Source organism: Falco biarmicus, chromosome 5, assembly GCF_023638135.1.
Source record: "Falco biarmicus isolate bFalBia1 chromosome 5, bFalBia1.pri, whole genome shotgun sequence".
Taxonomy (NCBI): domain Eukaryota; kingdom Metazoa; phylum Chordata; class Aves; order Falconiformes; family Falconidae; genus Falco; species Falco biarmicus.
This window is the reverse complement of record NC_079292.1, coordinates 84813207-84833409: the sequence shown is the minus strand read 5'-3', so window position 1 is coordinate 84833409 and position 20203 is coordinate 84813207. Positions and strand designations below refer to the sequence as shown.

General features: G+C 43.2%; 1 protein-coding gene across 1 annotated transcript; it reads right to left on the bottom strand.

Moving 5' to 3' along the window:
- Nucleotides 1-425: 425 nt before the first annotated feature.
- Nucleotides 426-13063, bottom strand: PARP11 (poly(ADP-ribose) polymerase family member 11). Its single transcript, XM_056341362.1, has 8 exons — nt 12930-13063; nt 8723-8851; nt 8514-8634; nt 7206-7281; nt 5589-5661; nt 5371-5501; nt 1638-1789; nt 426-1193 (listed from the first exon to the last, which is right to left on the bottom strand). Exons 1-8 carry the CDS (start codon nt 12963-12965, stop codon nt 880-882), a joined length of 1032 nt encoding a protein of 343 aa, XP_056197337.1. The 5' UTR covers nt 12966-13063; the 3' UTR covers nt 426-879.
- Between the last annotated feature and the right edge of the window lie 7140 nt (nt 13064-20203).

Genomic DNA, 20203 nt, shown 5'->3' with positions numbered 1-20203 from the left:
AAACCCTGACCAGGCAAGAATCCCAGCAGCACAGATGCACGAATGCAAGTGCGTGCATATGTATACGATAGTAAGCGGGCAAAAATCCTACAGGACAAGAACTCGGGAAGGTGTATGGCACTGCTGATGCCCCAGCACTGAGCTCAACAGTTACACACCAAACAACTGACCACAAGAGCTTATGGGCATCGTTTCCATCAAATCAAAAGCTCAAGTCCCAGTGCAAGGATTTTGTAATCTTGCAAGTATATAATTGTAGGTACATTTACTGTAAGCTTAAGTTAAACATAATGGAGTCGGTAAAATTTATAGCTCCTTCATCAGTTTTCTCCAGATAGTTTGCATTCTAAACCTACTAAAAAAAAAAAATAAAATTAGGCCTCCAAACAAAGCAAAGTGTACTACAGAACACAGACATACATACATATGTAGCCAAGTCCCCTGGGGTTTTGTTGTTGATTTTGTGATTGTTATGTTCTACAGACAATCTTTATAAAAGATTAGTGTCATCATAGGCATATTATGTTACAGGTAAATTGCTACCACATGAATAAATACTTGTAATACATTAAAAAAAAAATCAGAAAATAAACCTTGCCTTTGTAAACTTACCAATGCCCAATCTATTTAAGGCTCACTAAGCAATTTCAAATTTGTAATAGTCGCTACATTTGAAAAATGCATTAGTAAAGTTTACAGATTTTTAAAAACAGCCCGACAACCTGCCTTGAATGTTTGATAGCTTCCTTCCTCCATGAACATATGCTAGCTTTTCCTTCACCTCTCTCACATTTCATGTTTTTATACTGTTATCTTTACAAAAGGAACAAAAGTATCAAAAAAAGACACAAACAATATTCTGTTCAGCTCCTTTCGAGCTTAACAAAATTCTATTAAGTACTCTGGGTAGATTTGGTTGGCATCAAAGATAACAAAGATCTTTGGGTTCCAGGTGTTATCCACACAGCTGTCATACAAGTTCACAAAACTTCCATCTTTTGAAGGAGGCCTCATGTATTTTGAATCACCACTGATATAGTCACCAGTTAGTACACGAGCAAGAAACATGACTTTATCTGGTCTATGCAGATGAGGCTTCAGATTCACACCATGAATTTGAAATGTATCTCCATGCTTCATGTCCTCTTTGCAGAAGCGACTGGAATAAGATGCATCTCTTGCAAAATAGGTCCCTTTCAAATAAAAAAAAAAAAGTCTGGTGACATTCTTATTGTGACAGTTTAACTACTAGAGCATGGACATAGGTATCAAGATGATGAAAGATGTCTGTTCTTTTATGTTCATTAGTAATTCGATTTTTCTTTCCTAAATTGTCAGATTATAGCAACATGACCAAATATTTTTAGTGGGAATGTTTTAGTAGAGAAATTGTCTTGTGATCAACACTGCTTTGTTGGGCATCCCTTCCCCATGCTTCATGGTCTTTTCAGCCAGCTGCAGCAATTTGAATTCCTTACTGCATCTTAACTGCCTTAATTACACTTGATGTAAAAGCAGAACTATAGTAAACAGCTCTGGGATGAGCACAGGGAGTACATCACAAAGAACTTACTATAGGGAACACTTAACGTTGAACTGTTAAGATTACCAAACTGTTGTAAGTATTTTTGTCGTACCTTTTCCATACACAGCAGCATGCATTCCATTTATTCTCCAGTCAAAGTTATGAATACATATTGCTTCCACAAATTCATTACTGGTGCCATGAAATAACATCTGCTCATTAATAGTTGGGACCCCTCTCTTCTTCTTTAGTTGAGCCTTTTTCCTACAGAGAACACACAACACAACGTTACACACATCTGTACGATCATATTACATTACTACTCTGAAAACACTGTAGAGGGAACAGACCTAAAACACACCACACATGCCACTTTTGCAAGCGTCTAGATGATTCTAGTTTTTAAACAGATCAGAATTCGTAAGGTACGTGTTCAGAAATCACACACTTCTAGATGCTGTGGACTATTTTCAGAAGCAAACAAAGATTAGGAATAAAGGTCTTTTATAGCAATTTTATCAACATTGTTCATTTGGCATCAGTTTCAGCATGGTCAATTTCTGCAGATACATTTTTAAATGAAAGGCATTTTTCCTCCCATTTTGTTTCCTCTACGTACTTAAATAGCATGGTGGGAGGAATAACATAGTGGATTATAAAGTGTAATTGCACAGGTAAACAAGCAAAAATACTAAAAATAAAACTGCCTAAATTTTTAGGTAAAGTTACTTTAATGTGATCATTTCATAATGTTTTTCTGAATTTATGGTTCACATACTTTCTAAAAGAGCGAAGTCGTACACTGGTCTAGAGTTCTGAAAAAACCCTTATACTACAGGTAAATCTATATTAGTCTCATGGGCAGAAGTGCATAGCACATCTTCAATTACAGCACAGATATATTTTCCATCAATCTTTAAGTGACTGTCAGCTGGGTTTTCCTAAGATCCATGAAGAAGTTGACTCTGAAGCTGTGTCTAAATCACCAAGCTCATAGTTACGATCCCTTGACTATCCAGACAAAAGCAAGTCGGAGCGCATCATAGCTTTGTTCTTGTCTGTGCACCCAAATTTTCTTCCTATAAAAGCCACAGAGCATGTGGCACTGTGCCAAGTACTTTGATTCATCAAATTAAGCAACCTGCTTAGAACTGGAGTGCACACTTGAACTGGGGAAGCATTCTGAGGGCCTGCAGTTTAGATGTAGCCTGAGGAAGTCCTGTCAACCAGGTCCCAGGGAAAGAGACAGGCAGCAAAGAGTCCTTATCATATTAATGGCATTACATTGCAAATGTGCATGATTTATAAATAAGTACATTTCACAGAAGTTAAAATCTTGCAGTACTTAGCTTGAAAGATAGGTTTATTCTGGCTTACTGTCCAAAACATCTGTGTGTTTATACCGAGTCAAGGACTTGTCAGTTTCTCAGGCCCTGCCAGCAAGAGAGCTGGAGGGGCACAAGAAATTAGGAGGGGACCCAGCCAGGACAGCTGACCCAAAGTGGCCAAAAGGATATTCCACAGCATATGACCTCATGCTCAGTATACAAACTGGGGGGGAGTTGGTGGGGAGGGGGAATCACTGCTCAGACACTGGCTGGGCATCAGTCAGTGGCTGGTGAGCAACTGTACTGTGCATCGCTTTTTTTTTCCTTGAGTTTTATTTCTCTTTTTGTTATGTCCCTTTTCATCACAATAATTATTAGTAGTATTATATTTCACTTTAATTATTAAACTGTTCATACCTCAGCCCATGGGTTTAACCTTTTTCCAGTTCTCCCCCCATCCCACCAGGGCTAGGGGGAAGAAAGTAACCAGCTGCGTGGTACTTAATTACTGGCTGGGGTTAAACCACGACACTTGGAAACTTAAATTTTTTTCTATGTGTCTTTCACCTACAATGGCTTTCCAAACCAGCACGTCACTAGAATCACAAGGGCATCTGGGAGGTTTCACTAATCTCATTTGTGACATTTTGTGTCAGAGGCAGGGAGGTTCCAGGCCCTCAAGTTCCATTAGCAATTCAACAAAACCCAGGAGCCAAGCATTTTGAGAAAACTACCTGTGTAAGGCAACACCTCTGAGCTACGGGCTAGTGATGCTGAACACTCAAAATTTTATTAGCAGCCCTCTATTGATGGCTGCTGATCTCTGACAAAGTATGAAGGTAACCTAGAGGAACAGAACAGATTTATAGAAAAGATGAATAATCAATTGTTCAAAAATGTTCTGTAACAGTTCTTCACTATCTCTGACCAGCTGATTTCATAAAACCAGTTTAAAATAGTCATTAATAGGGGGAAATTAAGAGGTAAATGTGTATTGACCGCTACAACGATGCAAATAATCATTCAAGCAATGCTCAAATTCAGTCCCGAAACAAAACACTTCTCCAAAACCACAAAAGTTTAAGTAGCAATTGTTCCTCATAAGTAGTGGAATACGCTGAGCACGCTAGGAAAGTGGTTCTGCATAATGCAGATATGCCATGCATTTTTTGTTGATTTGGAACAAAAATTGAGGAGTCCATTCTAAAAAACATTGATTTAGCACTTTCCACCAGCAGCAATAAGCTAATCCGGTAAAACAAAATTAAGTTGATCCACCACTTGGAAGGATCTCATACAGCCAACTCACTCAATGGAGAATCTAAAGCAAAACTAAACACCCAGAGACAGGCTCTTTGTACACATGCAAGCACACAGGCTGTTTCTGAAGACGCTCAGCAACCTCACTGACAAACACTGCTTTCTGCTTCCTGTGCTCCTCTACAACTCCAAACTGCGATGCACAAACCTAAATATGCTAGACTACGATTCATTTTCTGTTACCTTCACTTTCCCACACAGGACACCAAAAGAACTTTAAGTGAATTTGAAATACTGGAATACCTACTTCTTTGTAATATACTACCAAGACAGTAATTTCTTTACTCATGTCCCTAAGCTCATCTACTCCAAGGCTTTATTTTACCCACAGCAGAAAGGCAGCTGAGCTCCAGTTGCACACACTTACTCTAACAATTTTCATTGTTACTATATTGTAGAGGGTTTTTTGAGAAAGGAAAAAACTTCTAGAGCCAAAACAACTTTTCTCCATATACTTTTATACCATACACGTATTTAAAAATACCATAGTTTTTGATAGTTATATGGAGATACTGTAATGCTCCTAACATATGAAATTCTAATTCCCATTCTCAGTTTCATACTGTGAGAATATTCTAGCACAGCATCCATAGATTCAGAGTTCTTAAACCATGAATTCTACTCACTGACCAGTCAGGAAAACTAATACACTCTCCAAATGACATCATTTGTTAGCTCCTAAACTAATCAAAAAAGGTCTTCCCCTGCCTCCCTCTGACATCTACACTGGAGACTCAAAAGACATTTGGTTTCAAGACTGCTTGCTATTCCTACCCTCAAAAATTAAAATTGGTATTAAGACGGTATAAATACACCTTTACAGAAACTTATTTATAGAAAGGTAGATGTTGAAACACAAGGCCAAGCAAATAAGCCTTAATACTTAAACAGCTAAATATAACCAAATTTACAATTAGATTCATAGAATTGTTTAGGTTGGAGAAGACCTTTAGGATCATCGAGTCCAACCACTAACCTAGCACTGCCACGTTTTAATGCATTTCTACAAGTATTACACTTCTGCACCTGTAGAAACTACAGAGTTTTGTAACCGGAATTTTGAATACAGATTAAAAAAAATTAAAGATTAACACATTTTCATTAATAATAAAAGCAATTAAACATATTTCTGCTGCATGCCTTCACGATTTTCTCTGTTAACAATCCTAAGACTGTTGGTTTTAGAAATAATCTCACCTGCAAAAAAACTCCCACAAGTCTAGATTTTGTATTCTCTTAATTCTTTTAATTCGGTGACTATCCATTGTTTTTCCAAAGAGACTAGAAACTTCATTATATTCATTTGTTTTCTTTTGCAATGGAATAAGCTGGAAAAAAAGAGGTTAGCACGATTTCAGTTCGGTGCATTACTTCATTATCAAATGTTTTTGACCAACAGGCATTCCAGCTCTCACCTGATATGGCTCCTCAGTATTTACATTCTCCCAGTGTGAAGGCATAGGGATAGCCTCATTTTCACAGATGAAACTTCAAAGGAAGGTAAAAACACATCATATGAAAGACATGAGGCATTTTCTTCCTGTCAAAATCCTGTTCCAAACAACACAGTACGCAAAAAACCCAACCACCAACACCCCACAGAACTTATACAAAACTACTTAGGGTTTTAATTCAAACAAAGGCTGTTGTCAGCAGGTAAGGTCAAAGGCAAGAGATCTTAATTTGTATTCAGATTCTGGCTTAGTTTATTATAAATAAACCACAGCAATGAACAGTTTTAATATAAAATGATATAAAACATAACAAAAATTATACACCATCTACCCAACAAAAGGTAGGAAGATAAATCAGAAGAGATTGTCAGAAAGGTCCGCAACATCAGAAGAGTAACACTAATTTAGAAATGCAAGAGTGTACACATAGCCTGAACATTCCAAACTGTCAGGAATTACAACTAGCCTAAGCCTCTGGAAACTGAGCCCTCATTTGAGGTATTTAAAAGCATCATGTTAGAAATACACACTCGAAAATTATAGTTTAATTTCTTTTTTAAAAAAACAAAACCAAACGCTCAGAAAGGCGTTCTAAGCATATACACCATATACAAAGCAGCTCTTAAGCCTTAAAACCGGGACTAAAAGAAGGGATTTCCTGAAAGTAAAGAATGGTGTCATCACATGAAAAGAGAGTACTGAATGCAGTTATTGAAGAAACAAAAACCCAAAAGTGAATTGCCGTGTTGCTGCATGCACTCTTCAGCAAATATCCATTGAAAAAACACACCTTCCTGTAGTAGCAATCTTTTTACACTGACGTTCATTTTTTATTACAAATGCCAAGTTTCTTTTTGAAAGTAAAAACAGACTGCAATTCAGAACTATCATAATTTTTAAGAAACTATGGGGGAAAAAAACCTACGTATTCCATATAGTCAATTTTACCTGTGGTAGTATCACTGCATAGATCAGTTTATTGTTTACTGAGTATCAGATTTACAACAGCACAGCTTTACATCTAATGACTGATCAAATGGTAAGAAAAAAATCTAAAGCAACTAGGCTCATAAAACAATCTGGTTGTTATGATGCAATTTCTTGTAATTTCAAGTAACTTTAGAGAAAATGATCAAAACATAGAGGCAAGAAAATATAACACTTTTTTGCTGTTACAATAATACTTCTAAATGATTTATGAAGTCATTATTACGATGGAACAAACTTCCATTTTTTGCTGCTGCTTCTCCACAGCAATTCTGATTCAACAGGTATTTACAGCAAGGAACTCCAATGACTAAAGTCAGGCACAGCTTTAAGAACCTTGCCAAAGGATGTCAGTATTCAGTATGCCTTGCCTCTCCCACTACAAGTTCCTTACTTTCTCAGAAAAAAAGATAAAAAACAAACTAAAAATTATTTTGCCACTCTTCTACTCTGAAATGTCTTCCTTCTTGACTTGCACTCCCACCTTGGTTCAATTGTTTGATGCAAAAAGTAAATAAATATATTTGTTTCATTTTACTTAGAAGAATCAGGAATAACATAAAATAAGGAGTCTTCCTTTTATTTCCTTACCTGAAAGCACTGATAGAAAAGGGAGCTCGCTTTATTGGACGTTGCTTAAGGGTTGTTAGGTTGGTTTGTTTCATAACTGAGAATAAAAGAAGAATTAGGGTGAATGTTTCTGGAATTCATCTACAGTATATGAAACATTTAAGTGTCATTTTTAAAATTAACATTACTACACTCACAGTTGCTTGACAGGAATTCCCATTTCAACAACTAACAAATCAGCATTTTCAATAAATGTTTCTAAATAGTTGCCTCAGAACCACTGTCATTTATACAAGTTGGCAAAATGTGCAAATATTACACAAACAAAATGCACATTCAGCCCCACTAGATCCCTGGCAAAACCCCCACTGACTTTAATACAACTAGGATGACAAAGCATATTAACATTCTTAATGCAAGACACCATGACCTACAAACGATAACATAAATCAGTCTTTAGTATTTGCATTTAGTGGTTTTATTCCAGATGCAAAACAAAAAGTTTTTTTAAACAGACATTTCAACACGTGAAAACATAAACCTCCTTATACTGTTACATACAAATTTACTCCTAGTAAATCACTGTTTTACTCAGTCCCCACTTTCTGTATTTGAAATATTATTTTCTTTGATTGGAAAGAGGCTTCTATTTAAGCATATAGCCATTACATAATTTAATCAGAAAATAAACAATCTGTGAATGGAAGTGTTAAAGAAAAAAAAAAAAAAGAGATGTCATTAGAAGACACTTTTGAACAAAGGACAGATTAATTTATAGTTAGCTACTTACGTTGTAAATTACAGAATATTACAGGATTCTAATTATGCTATAAGTGAGGCCTTTACAATCTACCAGAAAATCTCTTTGCCTATCTCCCTGTTATTCTGACAACAAAATTGGCTTCAACCACCTGCTGAACTATTAAAACGCTCTGATGCCAGTATATTGCAGAAAACTTCCTTCACATCAATGTTTCTTATAAAGATTCTGAATGGAAGAGGTTTTTCAAGTTTACAAGCAGTTGAATGTTAAAGAAAAAAGGTTCAAACATCCCAGTCCCATAGACGTATGCTACATACCACTAGGCCTGAGGGAAGTGGCACTAACATGGAGTGCTACTAAAAAAGACATGCTACTTTTTATTAATAAACTATGCTAGAAAATGTAACACAGCAGCTGCTTCTAAAAACTCCTATCCAGTAAAGACAACCTCTGCCATCACAAGTTTTTGCATGGGATACGAGGACAATAATTTGCTGAACGAACAAGTGAACTGGTGTATCAAACACCTTCTATTATTTAAATTTACTTTATGAAAAGATACATACCTGAGAAGTCTAGCGTGTAGTTAAATTTTGATGTAGTAAAAGAAACAGAACCACGTGGGTTTGTTCGGAAGCTCCTTTCAATATCTTCACTGCTAACAGAGCAATGACTGTTTGAATCAGTCTTCAAAATAAATGAAAAAGCACATTTAGACAAATTCAGCAATAGCTAATTTGATGTATTGAAATCATCACAGTTAATATGTATTTACCTGAAACATATGCCATTTACCACACTCAGCCAAATAAAACCAGCCCCACTGGGTATCAGAGGTATCCATCTCTTCAACTGAACTTTCCATCTTTGGCAAAAAATCTTCTGATGTTCTCTGAAGCATTTCCTGAAACATTCACAGACATACACAAAAAAAGTATTGATACTATTCACAAAAAATGCATTATTTGAGAAATTCATAAAAAAGAAAAATAAAGTGATTTTGCTATGCTTAAAAAAAAAAAAAAAAGCCTGGCAGGTGGAAGGCAAATTTATCTTCTCTTGTTTAGAGAAAAATTGTCAATTTGCTACTTATCCAGTATTATCCTTTAAGTATTTTCAAAACTCTCTCGAATGTCTGAAAGTGCGCCAGTAAAACACAAAGGCAAGAACTATAGGCTTTATCAGATCCAAGAAAGGTGCTAAATTTCATACTGATGGTCACATAAGCACAGCCATTCATATATACACAACAGGCTCAGAGTTTCATACCACTCAGGAATGAGGTGTTGAGGTTACACCTAATGTTTAATGAAAACATCTACTAGGTACTCATCAACAGTGAACAAATTAGACTGGATATCAGAAGTTGTTAGGAAAAGATTAAAAAACTAAGACAAAGAACATAATTATTTAACTGTGCAAGTCCGCAATGCATTATTCCTCAACCCTGCGTGAAGGTTTGTTTCCCCACTGATGCACCCACTTAAAAATGATACAGTGAAACTACTGATACTCTGTGTTTATAATTTCAGAGAAGGTTCTCACCAACAGCCAGAGTGGCTTCCACACAAGCAGTGACTACCATAGTTTGGGTACTGCAGGATGGAAGAAAAAGGTCTGAAGAAAGGATGCAGCAGAGGTCTACAAAATCATGACAAAACCCAATAAGGCATAATAAATCACATTTTCTTCCAACATAAGAAGGAGACTCCTATCACAGGTTGCATGTGTCAAGTTCATAACAAGTGAAAGAGAAACTTCTTCATAAAACAGGCGGCAGTCTGCAGAATTCAGCAGCTAGACAAGTTCAAGCCTACCAAGAGCTAGGCTGGAATACCGTTACAGTCCCTGACATATTTCAGCTGCTTCTTCATTCATCAATTAAATCCTGAAAACTTTGAAAACACTTGACTCTACTTGCATGTACCTCCTAATATGTCAACTCTTTCTGCCATCCCCAGCTCCCAACCCCCAGGCAAAAATTCTAAGTAGTTTGGGGGGAATCTTTCAGGGAGAGAAGCTTGCCCTACTCCCAGAAAAGGTCAGCAATTCATCCACTCTTAACTGCTTAACTAAGGCTGGCACTCTTCCCAACGATTTCCTCAACTTTTGCTTCCAAGAAGTAGAACAACACCCTTCAGCACGAGCAAATCAAACAATGTCCACTTAATATCCTGTATGCTTCAGTTGTTTCCTGGACGCATCAACCCAGAAAAAAAGTAGAGACCTGAAGAAGGCAAATACTGGAGACTAGTAGGCACCGGCTGGCCAATGCTGCTGGGACAGGAGTTGGGAGCAGAAGACACTTCTTCTAGCGCTACCCTTCCCTCTTGTCTTTCCCAAGCTAGCCCCCTGTGGTTGTTTGAAGAGCAATTCCAGAAACCTCTTTGTGGTAATAGCTAGGGACTGTATTTTAATCATCAAAAGCTCCAAAGGGCTACAAAAATCCAGATGCTTCGAAAACAGAGGAATCAGACATGGAACTCCGCATCACCTCTAAACTGCGGAATCTGAGTGTAAATCTACTTTGGTACAAATGAAAGCCTACGCAAGGCTACATACATGGCTGCCTCAAGTTCAAGCGCAACTACACTGAAGATACAACAGCTGCACGAAAAAATACTTTGAAAGAGGTAAGAAAACTGTTCTCTATTTCAGAGGGCATCTGCCAAGATCCCTTCTGTTCCTCACAGCAATGCAGTCACAGAGCCTATAGTTGTTTGGTGTTAAAGCACTGTTGCAGCACAAGCAAGACTAGGTGGCTGCAACAAGGCTTTTACCATCCCATACCAGGTTAACTTCAATAAGTAATTCCCGTGCCTTGCCCCAGCACAGCCACCAATCCCTCACAAAGTTTCAAAAGTTCATCTACTGTCTATGCTGTTTCTTCACCTTCTTCAGGCCAGTCCACCCTGCTTCTCGCCTCTGAGGCATCCAGATTCCTCCTTCTCCGGGCTCCTCTTCCAGTCAGCCACTCCTCATTCAGGCCCCCTGCTTCTTCCAGAGCCTCTCCTTATCTCGCCTACATCCAGCACACACTCTCTCCTTCCTCTGCTTCTTCCAGGTCTCTTTTCACGCAATCTCATCTTCATACCCCCCAGAGCTAATTAACTACTTAGCAGGAACCAGCCACAGCTGCACACTATCCACGTCAGCCAACCCACCGCCCCTGAAGCCAGCCCACAGCTGTATGTTATCAATGATAATTAACTGCCTTCATTCCTCTACAAACACAACTGGCCAGCATCTATTGATGATACTCTTTTGCCTTCAACTTGAGTATTTGGCTGTGTTCTCTAGTACAGAGAGAAGGCCGAGAGAGTTTACACTTTTTTTTAAAGCTAAGAGTAAAGCAGTTCAGGCTTTTTTGGTAACATTTAGTTTCCTCATATTCCCCCTGAAATGGCCAGACCTCGTCCATCCCAACATTAGTTCTAGATCCTGAATCTGACTAATCAAATCAGTAATGCCTTTCGAACAAGTTAAAACCAGAGAACCCATGTTTTCATACGTGCCACATCAATACACTTGCACTCCTCTGGGTGCAACGCAGCCTCCAGAATAAACCATCTACTAAGGAGATGGTTTCACAAAAACTTTCAAAAATGTTACATTCAATCCACATGCATTACCCTAGTCACAAAGTCCAGGGTAAGAAGGTAGATTCCAAGATACTTAGAAGTATGGAAGAATGATTCAAAGACATGAACACACAAAGCCATAAAAACAAGAGAGCTTGCTCTCAAGGGTGATACAAATCCAAAATGCTTGAAGGAAATTGCTCAACTGATGAATTTAAAATGAAACCCACACCATTTATAAGGAACAGGTTGCTTTTTGTCCCAAGAATGCTGAATGCACGCACAGTGAGCAGAAAAAGCTCAGTGTTTTTTTCTGGATGACAGGATGTCAACTGTCAAAGATGCAGCAATAAGAATGTAATTAGCAGTGCTATCCCTAACAGAAGGCCTCTCAACTCCCATTATTAGCATTGTTTTTACTGGTCCAGGAGTTACCAGAACAGCTCAAATTAACCACAATTACTCTGACAGCAAAAACATCCTTCTAAATAGAATGAATGCTCATTGTATGTTGTGCTGTGACTGAATGGCTTTACCACCACTGGTAATGCATGGCCTCATTTTTCGAGAGGTACAGTTTAAAGTTTGAATGATAAACACGCTTTACAGTGTGCAGAATCACAGAACGGTTTGGGCTGGAAGGGAAATTTAAAGATCACCTAGTCCAATCCCCCTGCCACGGGCAGCGACACCTTCTGCTAGCCAGGTCGCTCAAAGCTCCATCCAACACCTGACTCTGAACACTTCCAGGGATGGGGCATCCACAACTTCTCGGGGCAACCTGCTCCAGCGCCTCAGCACCCGCATGGCAGCAAATCCAGAGGCACACCGCGGGGCCAGCCTGCCTGCTCCCACCGGGCAGATGGTGCTTGCTGCCAAAGCCCTACCAACAGCAACTGTTCACAGGCCGCTGCTGGGCCCACTGGCAGCGCCAAGGGACTCCCCGGCTCTTCCTCAGCGAAGGCTGCGCCTCAGCGGGGGCTCGGCCGAGGTCAGCGCCAGGGCCAGCGGGGCAGCCAGGCGCGGCCTGAGCGCCAGCGCGGGGCACCCGGCCAGCGGCCTCCGCTGTGCCGCCGCTCACCGCCCCGCGCTGCGGGGGCCCACCGCTCCGGCCCCCCCGAGCGCCGCAGCTGAGCCCGTCGGGGCTCAGGGACACGGCGGGGCGCTCGACCTCAGCGCAGCACCCGCACCCCTGCGGCTGGCCCGCAAGCCCCCGAAAGACGGAGGCCTCAGCCCCCCCCCCAACCTGCCGGCCGGCGGGGGCGGAGCGGCAGGGCGGGGCAGCGGCCTGCGGGGCGCGCCGGCTGCGGAGACGGGCTGAGGAGAGGAGGAGAAAGCCGAAAGGAACGGCCGTTTGCCCCGTCCCTGTCCTGTCCCCGTCCCCCTCCCGCCCGCACTCACCGCATCGGCCGCCCCCCCGGGGCTCGCTCCCCACATACCGCTCAGGGGGCGGGGGGAAGGGGGGGGGGGGGGGGGGAAGCCTGTAGGGGGGCGGTGAGCGGGGCGCGTCACCGCTCGGCCTCCGGGCGCTTCCGTTATCGGTGGTAGAAGAAAGGGGCGGGGCAACAGCTTTTATAGGACGCGCGCGATAGGGCCATTACGTAAAGGGGCGTGGCCTTGTAGGCAAATGAGAGACGGGGTGGGAGGGGCTGGAGCCTCTGGCGCGCCGCTGGCAGGGTGGGTACCGAGTACCGGGCAGAGCTGCGGGCCGCTCGTCCGCCGTAGCTGCCGCCTGCCAGCCGTGCGGGCTCCTGCAGCCTTTCCGATGCCGCGCGGTGTGGGTCGTTCCGGCGGCGCCGGGCTCCAGCGCATCATCCCTCGAGGCTCCGGACCCCGCCGCTTCGAGTTTTAGTGCTTCTGTTTGTCGGTTGTCCTCCTGGGCAGCAATGCGCCTCCGCTTTACCAAGGAACTTTTGACAGCTCGTAATTTTCTTGTGAGCTGGTATGCGTGTAATTCTGTACTGAGAGCGTTTTAAAGAGCTGGTCCCGTGTCAGCACCGGGCAGGGCAGCAGAAGTGACCGTTCACACCAGGCATGAGGTGCAATTCCCTGATGTGAAGAGGGAGTAAGAACTGCAGCCTGTTGCAGGTGTTTAATTGCACCTTCAGGGCCCCCGGGCAGCGTTGTGCGCAGCTGAGGTCCAGAGGCAGCTCCAGGGCTGCATAACATGAGAGGCCGTAGCGGTGGATGTGGCTCACCCCGGCCTTTCGGTGCAGGGGCTCGGGGATGGGAGCTGCCGCGTGGGAAAGCGGGCAGTGGTGCCTGCTAAAGCCGTCTGCAGCCAGACTGTGAGCTGGTCACTTAAAAACCCCAGGCAGTTCTCATAAAGGGGTGCAAAGCTGTGACAGCGCATCCTGCTGTGTGAAGGGTGTTCGCTGGGCAGCAATGCCAAAAACAGCCCCGGTGAACTGAAAGTTTCTTGGATTCTGAGGGTGTCCTGGTTTCAGCTGGGATAGAGTTAATTTTCTTCTTAGTAGCTAGTACAGTGCTGTGTTCTGGCTCTGACCTGAGAACAATGTTGACAGGACACTGATGTTCTTCGCTGTTGCTGGGTGATGATTATAATAAATCAAGGACTTTTCAGTTCCTTGGGCCCTGCCAGCAAGAGGGCTGGAGGGGCATGGGCAATTGGGAAGGGACACAGCTGGGACAGGTGACCCGAACTAGCCAAAGGGGTATTCCATACACATGGCATCATGCTGAGTATATAAACTGGGGGAAGAAGAAGGAAGGGGGGGACATCTGGCATTATGGCGTTTATCTTCCCAAGTAACAGTTACGTGTGACGGAGCCTGGCTTTTCTGGGGATGGCTGAACACCTGCCTGCCCATGGGAAGTGGTGAATGAATTACTTACTTTGCTTGCGTGGCTTTTGCTTTACCTATTAAATTGTTCTTATCTCAACCCTGGAGTTTTACATTCCTTTCCAATCCTCTTTCCCATCCCTCTGGGTGGGGGGCAGTGAGCAAGCAGCTGTGTGGTGCTTGGCTGCCAGCCGGGGTTAAACCGTGACAGTGTGAGGCAGGATGCATGTCCAGATTCTGGCTGGGCTGACCTTGCCTACAAATGCAGAGTTAGGAAAGGGGTTTTTTTCTGAGCTAAAAAGTTAGGCGGCCTGTGGTGAATTACTGGGGGTATTTCACTGGTGTGAACGGGGTGCTTCTGGAATAAAGTGGTTTGCTGGAAGCAGGGACATTTTTCTCCAGCTGTGATACTTGTATGGGCATTGTTGGAAAGCACAGGAAGACTGTGGGGATGTATCCCGCCGGTGCTGCCTTGCTTTATGAACCTGTATGTGGGATAGGAGTAAGGGAGGATTCAGTTTCTGCCTTGGCTGTTGCAGAATGTCTGTTGAACATCTTTTTTTGCTTGAAAAGATGCTGGCAGTGCTTTATGCCTAATGTGGGCCTCTTTGAATCATCTATTGTTATTACTGCTTGTGTATTTTTTAAATAATGATGAGGCTTTTTGCAGAATTTCTAAGTGTATCTGAAGTTACGGAAGCCCAACATACAGCTGTCTAGCAGCCAAAAGTTTTAGAGATTTCTGCTGCTATGCCTTGAAGTGTTGAGATCTATGTTGTGTTTCTTCCCTTTCTTTGTACGTTTAAACTGATAATAACAGAACATAAGCCTCTCTTTTGCGATAATACCTTAGTTCCAGTGAAAATATAGCTTGTTAGTATGACTATTCTCAGGAAGCTACATGCTAATGCCAGACTCTTCACAGCAACAAGAAGTTAAAAACCTTTTAAATCCAAAGATTTCTGTAGCTATGTACTGTGTACAGCCTGTCTGGAGAAGACTTAATTGCATTTATTGATTATCATGAGCCTCTACTTCAAGCATCAAAAAGGCAGAAACTGGAGAGGTTTGGCCGCATGGCTTGAGTTGCAGACACATTTTTGCAGGGAATGGTCAAAGGGAAGTGAAAAAGAGAACTCCCTGGTACTGCCTGATGTATAAATCGTAGGATCACGGAAGGGTCTAGGTTTGAAAGGACTCTGGGGTTCTTTAATCCAGTCTCCTTACCAAAGGAAGCCTAAATTCAAATCTAGATTAGACTGCTCAGTTCCTCATCCAGCCATTTTTTTTTTTTCCCCAGGCATATCTGTTGAATTGTTTTCAGGGGCACAAGGTCTTTTTTCCTTTTTTCCAGGCAGAATTTCCCATGCTGCAGCTAGTGCGCTTGCCTCTTGTCCTTTCACTGTAATCCTGTAAGGTGAGTGCCCTCCCTCTTCCTTCTGATGCCTTTCCCTGGATAGGGAAATAATGAGTACGGTGCCCCCAAGCCACTGAAAATTAGAGGGAGGGAAATGACAGTCAGTACCATAACATAATGCCTCTTTAATTGTATTGGTCAGGCGATTAAAAGAGGATTCAGGTTGGAATGCACCCTGGTCATCCAGCCCAACCTCCTGCTTAAAGCAGGATCAGCTATGAGATCAGGTCAGCTTGTTCACATCTCTGTCCAGTCAGGTCTTGAAACCTGCAAGGATCCAGACTGCACAGCCTCTCTGGCCAGCCTCTTCCAGTGCTTGATGCTTGGCTGTCATCATGGTGAAGAAGTTTTCCCTATACCTGTTTGTACCTCTCATTACAGCTTAAGCCTTCTGTCTCTTCTCCTACCACCATGCACCACTGTGAAAAGCCTGGCCTGGTCTTCTTGGTAACCTCTGTAGTAGGTACTGGAAGACTGCAGTTAGCTCGTCCCACCTGAGCCTTTTCTTCAGGCTAAATAAGACAAGTCCATCAGTTTCTCCTCACAGGGCAAGAGCTCCAGCCTCCTGACTGTCTTGGTGGTCCTCTGCTGAACTTGCTGCAGTTGATCAGTGCCATTCTTGTAATGGGCCCTAAACTGGATGCGCTATTCCAGCTGGATGTTTAACAAATGCTGGTAATCTTTCCTTTGAACTACTGGGTAGGGTCCTGCTATTTTACAGCCAAGGATGCAGCTGGCTCACGCTGCTGCCAGGGCACACTGCTGGCTTACATCCAGCTTTCCATCCAGGATCATGAGTCTTGCAGAAAAGCTGCTCCCCATCTAGTCATTTCCTAACCTGTATTGTTGCCACGGGTTATTTCTTCCCAGGTGCATACAAAACTTTGGTTTTGTCCTTGTTCAGTTTCACAAGGTTCCTCTAAGCCCATTTCTCCAGCTTGTCTATGACCTTCTGAATAGCAGCTCTCTGCCCTTGAATGTATCCACTAGCACAAGGAAGGTAAATTGCCATTATACATTCTCCTACAGGGAAAAGTCGGTGAGTCTTTGGTATTTGCCATTTCACAGTAGATTAATTTTTAATATGCAATGTAACGATGCATTCATGCAATTGACTGATAATGTAAATGATAATGAAATATAATTCTGTCAGCATTAACTGGCAAAAAACCAAACAACCAAAAAAGGAACAAAATATAAATATTATGTGCCAAAAAATCATAACAATATGATAACTGTGCCATAGGGGGGGAAAATGAAGTGTTTTGCCATTTTGCAGAAAAAGAAGATTTTGTGACGGGCATATATATTGCAGCATAAAGGAAATTGTAGGATGCATGTGAAGCCTGTGGTATCCACAAACTTGTACATGTACAAATACAGTTGTCCAGAGGCAAGAGAGGAGAATGAGGAGATATTCTACCTATTACAGAGCATCACGTTTGGAGGCAATGGCTGTCCACCTCAAACATGGCATTGGTCTTGATATATAGAAGAAGCTGTAGAAGCAACAATTGTGTATTCTTTCCTTGAAAGCCTGCATCATCTTGATTTGTTGTTCAAGGAGCTGTTAGGTGTGTTACGTGGTCTTTCTTAACCTGACTTTCCTGCATCCTTCTGTTTTCTAGAAGATACTCTTCTAGTCCTGTTCGTGCTGTGCTTTCCCCAGGTATGCCTATTCTGCAGTCTCTGAAGTGGAAAAGGTCTGGGAACATTCTTTGATGCTTTTTTTTGGTGATACTCACTGAAAGCTGTGGTCTGCTGCGTCTGTTCTATCCTTTAATCATGGAGAACAGAGGCCACAGCCAAGGGACTTCTTTGTCTCTTTCCACGTTTCTTTCCTATTCCTAGGTGTCCTTTATTCCACCACCACGCCACACACCCCCAAGTTGTCTCACGTTCATACCAAATACTTCGTCATTACTTGGTTGTTTGAAATTGTCAGTTGCCTTTCTCCTTTTATGTATAGACTGAGCTTCAGCATCTCAGCCTGTCTTCTTTTTTGAAGGGAAGATGAGTCCGGGAAGTTCCCAAACCTTCAGCTGACATTAAGAGAACTTAAATGCAAATAGATGCACTTGTAGCAGAGGCAGAAAGGCAGAGAGCTGGAAGGCTTTTTTTTTGTTTGTTTTTTCCTCTAGAGAAGGACATAGCAGAGCCCAGGGGAACCACAACACCTTGATATCTGGACTCATTTTGGACTCCAACCTTTTCTAGGCTAACACAGCCATGCATCGCTAACTGCAACATTGCATAATGACATTGAGGCCTGAGCCAAACAGCCAAAACACAGAGAACAAGATAACCTCAAAGCCAGTGAGTCTGCCAGCACCAGCATGGTTTCTCAGGTGTGACACAAACAGCTGAATGGGGCTGGTTCTCACTGACCCTGCAGCGCTGCTCCCTGTGTGTTTTTCTAATGACTAAACTTTGCTCATCACCATACTTCTCTTACAGTCTGTGTACTATATACATAGTTCTTCTGTGCTCCAGTGGTACGTGTCATGCCTGCACTGGACTCCATCAACCTGACATTTCAATATAAAGGTTAGTTCTATGCATAAAGAAAAAGAGGCTTTCCTATAACCTGATGCACTACTCTTCTACCATTCATTGCAACCTAGAAAAGGATGCAGGGATTACTTGCAACCTTGTTCAATGACTGGAGATAGCATTCCTGTCCACCCCACCTTTTAGTGAACAACACATAGGGAATGGCTTTTTTGTGCAGCCTCTCCATCTCTTTGCTCCCTGTGCTGGGCTAAGGTTATCTCTGAGGAGAGAAAAAAAAATAATTGTGGAACACTTTTGTTCCCAGTTACTTTGGGCAGCAGAAGCAGCTGTCAGTAGTTTCTTCTGTGTCTGGGGGATGTAGTGAGCAAGACTGAGATGACCAGAGAAAATCCCACATGGTGTGCTGTGGGATTGGGTTGTGGTTGTCTGGGAAATCTGGAGAGGATAGTCATCCCTAAAAAGAAGCAGCAAAATTACATCCTACATCTCTGTGTATCCTCATGTTGTCTCTTTCCACCAGCACTCAAATGATGTATAAGAATGTACTTGGTCTGACTGAGATAGTTTATTTTCTTTGTAGCAGCCTGTATGGTGCTGTGTTTTGAATTTGTTCCTAAACCAGCCTTGATAACGCAGCTCTGTGTTGGCTGTTGCTAAGCTGTACTTGCACAGCATCAAGACTTTCTCTTTTCCCCTTCAGCTTCCCCCAGCAAGCAAGGGGTACGCAAGAATTTGGAAAGGACACAAGCAGGATAGCTGACCCAAACTGGCACAAGTGCCATATAATATCATGCTCAGTGGAAAAAAATGAGATGAGAGGGATTTTGGGACCGTAGCCATTGCTCAGAGACTGGCTGGGCACCAGTCAACCCGAGAGCTTTCTTGCTTTTCCTTTCCTTATCCTGTTGGGGTGGGAGAGGGAGTGAGTGAGATACTGTGTGATGCTTAGCTGCGAGTGGGGGTCAGCCCACCACCAAATGGGAAAAGGACACCTCCAGGATCTCTCTGCTGTACACACAGCCAGGCTTTCACACTGCTACAGCATGTTGCTGTACTCCAATGTGCGCGTGCATCCCAGCATTTGGTCTAATCAACTTGCTGCATCACCCCACTGTTTCCCCCTGGACAACACTGGTGCTATGAATTGTCAAGGGATGCATCATAGCTAGGTGAGCCTGAACCACCGCCAAGAGGAAACGGTGTGTGACACTGGCTGGAGGCTTCCTTCTACACGGCACAGAGGCACCCATCTACTGACCTTACTTGCTACCTCACACGGTCTGTTCCTTGCACAGAGGTTGGACTGAGATTGTTACAGAGAGCTCTAAGGTATGTCTGGACTTCGGCCTGCTTATCCGTATGTGCACCACTGATACTGTCAAGGGAGACCTTAACAAACCAAGTGTGGCTGCAGGGCACTGGAGCCCAGGTGCTGTTCTCCTTGGTCATGCCAGTGGAGATGGAAGGCTTGGGCAGGAGGGCCCCCACCCTACGGGTTAAGGCCTGACCGCACAGCCAGGGTTGTGGGCAGAGCTTTGGCTTTTCTGACCACGGCCCCCCCGTGAGGAACAGGAGAGCTGTGGAGGCACAGGATGCCGCACAGGGGTGCAGCAGGCGCTTGCTTTCCAGCGGCCCTTCCAGCCTAATTGGGGGCGCTTGAGCCTGGGCTCGTCAGGGGATGGTGACCAAAGCCTGGAGAGAAGGGGAGGCACGGGGAGCAGGGGGGGAGCGCCGGGTGTCACGGGTGCCCACGCTTTAGTTGGGGAGCTGAAGGGGGGAGCCGGGGCTGGCCACGGCACAGGCAACGCCATCAGCGGCCAGGGTGCGCTCCCACTGCGGGGGGGGGGTGGGGGGCAGAGCAGGTGCCCTCACAGCAGGGTCCACCGACTGTCCCGGCCAAGGCAGGGTAATGAATCACATCATGGTCCATCCAGAGAGCC